The 8,720-nt window shown below is 43.5% G+C and overlaps 1 protein-coding gene across 4 annotated transcripts in view; it reads left to right on the top strand.

Moving 5' to 3' along the window:
- The window catches only part of CEP126 (centrosomal protein 126), a 115,847-nt gene extending 108,920 nt beyond the window's left edge, over positions 1 to 6,927 (top strand). For 3 of the 4 annotated variants that reach the window (XM_039216545.1, XM_039216546.1, XM_039216548.1), the window contains 2 exons: positions 2,337 to 2,401; positions 6,594 to 6,927. In XM_039216545.1, the coding sequence (XP_039072476.1) occupies positions 2,337 to 2,401; positions 6,594 to 6,656 (128 nt within the window). In that variant the 3' untranslated portion in view covers positions 6,657 to 6,927. The remainder of the gene's footprint in view (positions 1 to 2,336; positions 2,402 to 6,593) is intronic. The other variant, XM_039216547.1, reaches the window with a different exon arrangement.
- The last annotated feature ends 1,793 nt before the right edge of the window (positions 6,928 to 8,720 follow it).

The raw sequence follows: 8,720 nt of genomic DNA, 5'->3' as shown, positions 1-8,720 counted from the left end.
GTCTCTCTCTCTCCTAGAAATAAATAAAAAAACATTAAAAAAAAAAAAAAAGAACTTGGCAGAAGACATAGACACCTTCCAAAGGAGACATCCAGATGGCTAACAGACATGAAATAATGTTCAACATCACTCATCATCAAGGAAATACAAATCAAAACCACAGTGAGATAATAGCTCACACCAGTCAGAATGGCTAAAATTAACAACACAAGAAAAAACAGATTTTGGTGAGGATGCAGAGAAAGGGAAACCCTCTTGCACTGCTGGTGGGAATGCAAACTTGTACAGCCACTGTGAAAAACAGTATGGAGGTTCTTCAAGAAACTAAAAATAAAACTACCCTATGATCCAGCAATTGCACTATTAGGTATTCACCCAAAGGATACAAAAATACAGATTTGAAGGTGTACAGTGCACCCCAATGTTTATAGCAGCATTATCTACAATAACCAAAGTATGGGGAGAGCCCAGGTGTCCATCATGCGATGAATGGATAAAGAAGATGTGGTGTAATATCATGGAATATTATTCAGCCACCAAAAAGAATGAAATCTTGCCATTTGCAATGATGTGGATGGAACTAGAATGTATTATGCTAAGCAAAACAAGTCAATCAGAGAAAGACAAACACCATATGATTTCCCTCATATGTGGAATTTAATAAACAAAACATGAACATATGGGAAGGTGGAGGGGAGAGAAGAGAGGAAAACAAACCACCAGAGACTCTTAAATACAGAGAACAAACGGAGGGTTGATGGACGGAGGAGGGTGGAGAATAGTCTGGGTGGGTGATGGGCATTAAGGACGGCACTTGTGAAGAGCACTCGGTGTTGTATGTAAGTGATGAATCACTGAATTCTACTCCTGAAAACACTGCACTGTAAACGAACAAAAATTTAAATTTAAAGTCATAATCAAAATTCAAAAAAAATCAAGTCAGTTTTATTTATTGAAGTTCAGCAACAGGCAAAACAAACAATATGATCTGCATATATACACATGTGCTATAATTATGCAGACATGAAGGCCGTGTCGTGGGCTACCTCTGTGCACAAGGAAAGGCGTGCAATCCCCAGAGTGGCACGGAGGTGGGAGCTCCAGGAAGTTGCAAGGTAGTGGTAATGTGCACGTTTCTCGGTCTAGGTCACTACATATACATTAGCTTCATTATAATTAATTGCAATGTGTTTATATGCTCTATATGTTTTTTGTGTGTTAATTTCAAAATTAGAATTTAAGAATAATATATTAGTAAGGGTGCCTGGTGGGCAACTCTTGGTTTTGTTCCAGGTCATGATCTCATGGCTCATAGGATTGAACCCTACTTTGGGCTCCAGGCTGACAGCGTGAAACCTGCTTGGGATTCTCTCTCTCTGCCCCTCCCCGACTCATGCACAAATTCTCTCTCTCTCTCTCTCTCTCTCTCAAAATAAATAAACTTTACAAACATAATAATATATTAATAAAAACAGGGAGCTACAACCCCAGAAGCAATATATAACTAAAGCTAGAAGATATCCAATTATGAAGATCAAGAGTAAAAAAGTCAAGTCAGTTTTTTTAGTTTTTTTCTCTATTGGATACTTCCACATACTTACATGCTTCATATAAAGGATTCTGCTTCAAGTTGTTTTTTTTTTTTTTCTTTTGCCCAAACTCTTGCTATTATATGGACAAAAGCCTAAGCACTGAAAAGGCAAAAGTTGACAAATTTCTCAACTTTCATGCCTTAATAGCTAAATAAACATTTCCTCCTTCCTGAAATAATCCAATTTCATTTTTGTTTTACAAAAGAAGAGGGGCCCCTGGGTGGCTCAGTTGGTTGGGTGTCTAACTTCATTTAGGCTGTGATCTTATGGTCCATGGGTTTGAGCCCTGCATCAAGCTCTGTACTGACAGCACCAAGCCTGCTTGGGATTCTCCCTCTCTGTCTCTGTCTCTTTCTCTCTCTCTCTGCCCCTCCCTCATTCATGTGCTTGCTCTCGCTCGCTCTCTCTCTCTCAAAATAAATAAACTTAAAAAATAACAGCAGTAGAGTATTTTAAAAGAAGAAAGAAAAAAATAAAAGAAAACCCAGCATTTGAAGGAAGATTATTATAGAACAGTCAAAGTCTTGGGAATTTCTTTTTATCAAAATAAGTTTTATGTAATTGTTTTTCATCAAATTACTTCTATTTCCTAATCTATTATAAGTCTAAAGACTGTTTCTGGTGACAAAAGAAGGAAGTCTCTTCCCCAATGTTGGGTGTTTTGACACAAGAATTTAATATTTGATTCTTCTCTGTCAGTATACATAACTGAATTATTTTTGTGTCATGGTATAATTATTTCAGATGTACAAGAAACCATTTCCAAAAATCCATCCATCAGAAATACCCTACGAATAATACAACTTCTGGTAAGTACTTTAAGAAGCTTTTTTTTTTTTTTCTCATTTTGGGAAATGTCATGATTTTTTGTGTAAGAATCCTGTATTGAAATTAATTTTTCTTGATATTGGCTTTTAGGGAGTTTCCCCCCCAATCACCTTTCAATTATGAGATGTTTTGTTAGAATCAGCAAATATCTTCTCATTTAAAAAAAAAAAATCAAAATTGGGGCACCTGGGTGGCTCAGTCAGTTAAGCGTCTGACTTTGGCTCAGGTCATGATCTCACAGTTCGTGGGTTCGAGCCCCATGTCGGGCTCTGTGCTGACAGCTAGCTCAGAGCCTGGACCCTGTTTTGGATTCTATGTCTCCCTCTCTCTCGGACTCTCCCCTGCTCATGATCTGGCTCTCTCTCTGTCTCTCAAAAATAAATAAATGTTAAAAAAAAAATTTTTTTAAGTTTCCCAGACAAAAACTAAAGGAGTTCGTGGCCACTAAAACAGCCCTGCTAGCAATTTTAAGGGAGACTCTCTGAGGAGAGAAAAGATGAAAACAAAAACAAACAAACAAACAAAAAAGACAAAAGCTACAAAGACTAGAAAGGACCAGAGACCACCACCAGAAACTCTACATGCAACATAATGGCAATAAATTTATACCTTTTAGTACTCACTCTAAACATCAATGGACTAAACGCTCCAATCAAAAGACATAGGGTAACAGAATGCATAAGAAAACAAGATCCATCTATGTGCTATTTACAAGAGACCTATTTTAGACCTAACGACACCTTCAGATTGAAAGAAAGGGGATGGAGAACCATCTATTATGCTAATGGTTCCCAAAAGAAAGCTGGAGTAGCCATACTTATATCAGACATTCTAGATTTTAAAATAAAGACTGTAATAAGAAATGAAGAAGGGCTTTATATCATAATTAAGAGGTCTATCCACCAAAAATATCTAGCAATTATAAACATTTATACTCCAAATGTGAGAGCACCCAAATATATAAATCAATCACAAACATAAAAAAAACTCATTGATAAATACCATGATAGTAGGAGACTTCAACACCTCACTTACACCAGTGGACAGATCATCTAAGGAGAAAATCAACAAGGAAACAATGGCTTTGAATGCCACACTGGACTGGATGGACTTAATGGATATATACAGAACATTTCATCCTAAAACAGCAGAATACACATTCTTCTGTGTATATACAAAATACATATGGAACGTTCTCAGGAATAAATCATATACTGGGACACAAATCAGCCCTCAACAAGTACAGAAAGATGAAGATCATACCGTGCATATTTTCAGACTACAACACGATGAAACTTGAAATCAATCACAAGAAAAAATGTGGAAAGATAACAAATACTTGGAGACTAAATAACATCCTACTAAAGAATGAACGGGCTAACCAAGAAGTTAAAGAGGAAATTAAGAAGTACATGGAAGCCAATGAAAATGATAGCATCACAGCCCAAAACCTCTGGGACGCAGCAAAGGCGGTCATAAGAGGGACGTGTACAGCAGCCCAGGCCTTCCTGAAGAAGGAAGAAAGGTCTCAGATAAACAACCTAACCTCACTCCTCAACGAGCTGGAAGAAGAACAGCAAATAAAACCCTAAACCAGTAGAAGACAGGATATAATAAAGATTAGAGCAGGTATCAATGCTATCAAACCCAAAACAACAACAACAGAGAACAGATCAATGAAACTAGGAGGTGGTTCTTTTAAAGAATTAACAAAATTGATAAAAACCTAACCATTTTGATCAAAAAGAAAAAGGAAAGGACTCAAATAAAATCACAAATGAAAGAGGAGAGATCACAACCAACACAGCAGAAATACAAACATTAGTAAGAGAGCATTATGAGCAATTATACACCAACAAAATGCACAATCTGGAAGAAATGGACAAATTCCTAGAAACATGTAAACTACCAAAACTGAAACAGGAAGAAATAGAAAATTTGAACAGACTCATAACCAGCAAAGAAATTAGTAATCAAAAATCTCCCAAAAAACAAAAGTCAAGGGCTGGATGGCTTTCCAGGGGAATTCTACCAAACATTTAAGGAAGAGAAAACACCTATTCTTTTGAAGCTGTTCCAAAAAATAGAAATGGAAGGTAAACTTCCAACCTCATTCTGCGAGGCTAGCATTTCATTAGCATGATTCCTAAACCAGACAAAGACCCCAGTAAAAAGGAGAACTACAGACCCATTTCCCTGATGAACATGGATGCAAAAGTCCTCAACAAGATACTAGCCAGGGGTCCAACAATACATTAAAAGAATTATTCCCACAACCAAGTGGGATTTATACCTAGGATGCAGGGCTGGTTCAATATCCGCAAAACAATCAATGTGATTCATCACATCAATAAAAGAAAGGACCAGAACCATATGATCCTCTCAGTAGACTCAGAGAAAGCATTTGACAAAATACAGCATCCTTTCTCGATAAAAACTCTCAAGAAAGTAGGGATAGAAGGATGATACCTCAAGATCATAAAGGCCGTATATGAAAGACCCACCGCCAATATCATCCTCAATGGGGAAAAACTGAGAGCTTTCCCCCTAAGGTCAAAACGTAAAAGACTCTTAAATATAGAGAACAGAGGGTTGCTGGAGGGGGTGTGGGAGGGGGGATGGGCGAAATGGATGAGGGGATTTAAGGAATCTGCTCCTGAAATCATTGTTGCACGGTATGCTAACTTGGATGTAAATTAAAAAATAAAAAAAATTAATGACAAAGTATACGAAAAAACAAAATTAAAGATTTTAAACTTGGTTTCTATAAATAAACACATTAAGTAAACATTAAATTTATTCTATAAAGAAAAACCATTTTTTAAAAAATGTGTCGTGTGCCACCTGGAGAGATGTGCTCTGTCCAGGGCATCTTCCATACCATCAGCCCCAGAGTAATCTTCGTAAAACATGAATATGAGCAGATCACTCTTGTGCTTAAAACCCAGTGTCGGCACTCACCTGTCACCGGAAAGATGAATTAAAACTCCCAAGAACTGCCTTCAGGACCGTCCCATCTGCACCTCTGGCTGCTCCCCAGCTCGTAATGTACATACAGTCGGGCCAACAGGTAGTTCTCGCTGGAGCTCCCTGTCCTTCCCGGGCCCACACTGCCCCCCCCGCTCCTGTCCACCCCCCCACCCCCCCCACTGCCCCCCCGTCCCCCCCCTACAAACACACCCACTTCACAGGACTCCTCCTCTTGCACGCCTGTCTCCTCCTCACTCCTTCAGGCTTCATCTCACCGCCATGCCCGCTGGGAAGGCTGGCTCAGCCCGAGTTTCATCCTGTCCACGATTTAGCGTGTCCGCTTTTTGGCAACCGTGCAGCCTCCTTTTTTTCTTTTCGTAGAAGTTATCATACTGGTCTCTTTTTCTTTCTTTCTTTCTTTTTAATGTTTATTTTTAGTTTTGAGACAGAGCACGAGCAGGGGAGGGGCAGAGAGAGAGGGAGACACAGAATCCGAAGCAGCTCCAGGCTCTGAGCTGTCAGCACAGAGCCCGACGCGGGGCTCGAACCCACGAACCGCGAGGTCATGACCTGAGCCGAAGCCGGCGCTTAACTGACTGAGCCCCCCAGGCGCGCCCTCTTTCTTGATTGGACAGACCCTGCCCGAGTGCTCACTGCGTGCCAGGCCCTGTGTGCGGCTGGGACGAGACCCGGTGAAGCCCTCCCCTCCGAGCCGCGTGCTCCAGCGCGCCCGGGACACTCCGGCCATGGCTCCTCAGTGTGAAAACTATGAACCTTGGAAGCAGAACTTTTACTTTGGACTATTTACTTTTTCAAAATAAATTTTATGAATTTATGAATTTAGTGAATTTTTATTGCCTTCTCCAGCAACTTGCTTAACCCAACACATGTTGTTAAACTCCACTTGGGGTTACGGAAGCTGCTGGGGCTTCGCTTTGTTAATAAATCACTAAATTGTGACCATTTACACAGCAGTTATGCTAAAAGGCACCTGCTATAGCAAAGAGCGAAGATCATGAATTATTATAAGCGGTATGATGCTTTATGTGAAGTGGCACTCATTATGTTGAGGTTGATGTATATGTAGCATTTGAGAATTTAAATTATGAATTTAGTGTCATTAAAATCCATCATCTGTAAGGAGATCCACCGGGTAAAGCCCGTGATACCATAGTAAAACAGCGTTCTGAAATTATGTTACAGGACAGCCAGCCAAGGACCAGTCTCTCTCCTGATGTTGGACCCAGATCGCAGAGAAAATACTGATGAGGAATAACAGTAACTATTAAATGGATCATTTTTTATAGACTCCTGTAAATATATCACACATTTCTGCATTTGTTAATAATTTAAAATACTATAAACATAAAGAGAAATCATAACATGGGTAATGGAGATAAATGGACTAGTTTATTTACATTTATGCTACAAGTTTAATATGTATTTTATTGATAAATACATTTTTAGTGAATGGAAATGCTTCATTGTTTTTAACGGGCATGCTTCTGAAAATAAATTCATTATATTTAAAAATAAAACAGGATATTTTGTTATTCAAATTGTGTATTAGCAATAGTTGTGAAGGTTTATTTTTCTAAAATTCCTAATAAACTCTATTAAATTTTGGTACAGAGGTGTCAAACGTTTATGGGTTTTTTTTTTAAGTTCATTTATTTATTTAGAGAGAGTGGGAGAAGGGCAAAGAGAGAGGGAGAGAGAGAATCCCAAGCAGGTTCCTAGCTGTCAGCACAGAGCCGACGACGCGGGGCTTCAACCCAGGAACTGTGGGATCATGACCTGAGCTGAAATCGGGTCAGACGCCTAACGCAGCCACCCCGGCGCCCGCATAAAGCCTAGGACCCGTCGGTACCGTCCCGCAGAAACAGCAAAGCTCCTTGTTTGAGACTTTGAAGGATCTCTGCACTTTGGGGTTGTTGCGAAGGGATGTTTAGAAAACCGAAAGAGGGGCGGGGGTCTCTCTCTACCCCTCTCCCTGCCCCTCCCCCGACTCGCGGGCGCACCTGCGCGCGCGCGCGCGCGCGCTCTCCCTCTCTGTCTCTCAAAATAAATAAACATTTTAAAAAAGAGAAAAGAAAACGAAAGGAACCCCTTGTATGGTCATGAAACTCTTCATATGATTATAAAAGTTTTTTCATAGAACTATGATAATCGCATGTGTCTTTTTATTTTCACTCAGCCTTTCTACTTCAGGCTCTGTGGATCGCTTCCGGCTGAGCTGCTGACGGCTCCACCGGTGAGGCTGGCAGATGGCGTTTCTAGAGCGCGCTGAGACGGCCGGGGGAAAACTCGGGTGCCAGCCCGCTCTTACAGGTCTCCAGGGCTTCCCCTTGTCCCTGGAGGGACTGCGCTCACGGGTCCACACCCTCAGGGCCGCCGTCCCGCCGGGCACCAGGTTCCCAGGGGCCCTGACTGCCGCGCACGGCCTGCGCCCGAGCGCCCTGCACCCTGCGCCCCAGCTCCCTGCACCCTGCGCCCGAGGGCGCTGCACCCTGCGCCCGAGCTCCCTGCACCCTGCGCCCGAGGGCGCTGCCCCCTGCGCCCGAGCGCGCTGCCCCCTGCGCCCGAGGGCGCTGCACCCTGCGCCCGAGCTCCCTGCACCCTGCGCCCGAGCGCGCTGCCCCCTGCGCCCGAGCGCCCTGCACCCTGCGCCCGAGCTCCCTGCACCCTGCGCCCGAGCGCGCTGCACCCTGCGCCGGGGACGCGCCTCCCGTCCCTCCGCTGACCGCCCTGCGCTCGCTTACGCGCTGCCCGGGTTGACGTCCTAAGAACCCTGTCTCCTGGCCCGGTGTATAAATGACGTGCATCCCACACTGTAACGGCGTGTGTGCACGTCCCCTCTCCTTGTAGACGCGAGCACCTGGCAGGTGGAGGTGTCTGTGGCCTTACGAATTAAAGTGGGGGACACAGCGGCAAATCAACATACGAACGAAGGCGGGATATTCAACTGTTCCATTATCAAGCCCCTACTATGTGTTGGGCGCTGCTCCGCGTATTAGGGACACGATAAGAACCAAAATTATTTTCTTCTCTCGCGGAACTTACATTTTAGCAGGGAACACAGATTTGAAACCTATGAATATGCCCTCGGGGAGCGGTCAAGCCGAGCGGAGCGCAGTGCGGGCTCGTGCTGGGAGGGCGATTTGAGGCGCCAGGCAGGGGCCGGAGCCGGTCTCGGGACGCGGGACGGAGAAGCGGGCGGAGCAGGGGGGGACGGAGGAGGGGGCGGAGCGGGGGACGGGGAAGGGGGGGGGGGGGCGGGGCGGAGCGGGGGTGACAGTGGGGGGGGGCGGGGGCGGGGGTGTGGTGGCG

The sequence above is a fragment of the Hyaena hyaena genome, unplaced genomic scaffold (genome assembly GCF_003009895.1).
Source record: "Hyaena hyaena isolate Hyena2069 unplaced genomic scaffold, ASM300989v1 scaffold_638, whole genome shotgun sequence".
NCBI classification, from domain to species: Eukaryota; Metazoa; Chordata; class Mammalia; order Carnivora; family Hyaenidae; genus Hyaena; species Hyaena hyaena.
The sequence above is the reverse complement of the archived record's forward strand: the minus strand, read 5'-3'. Positions and strand labels throughout refer to the sequence as shown.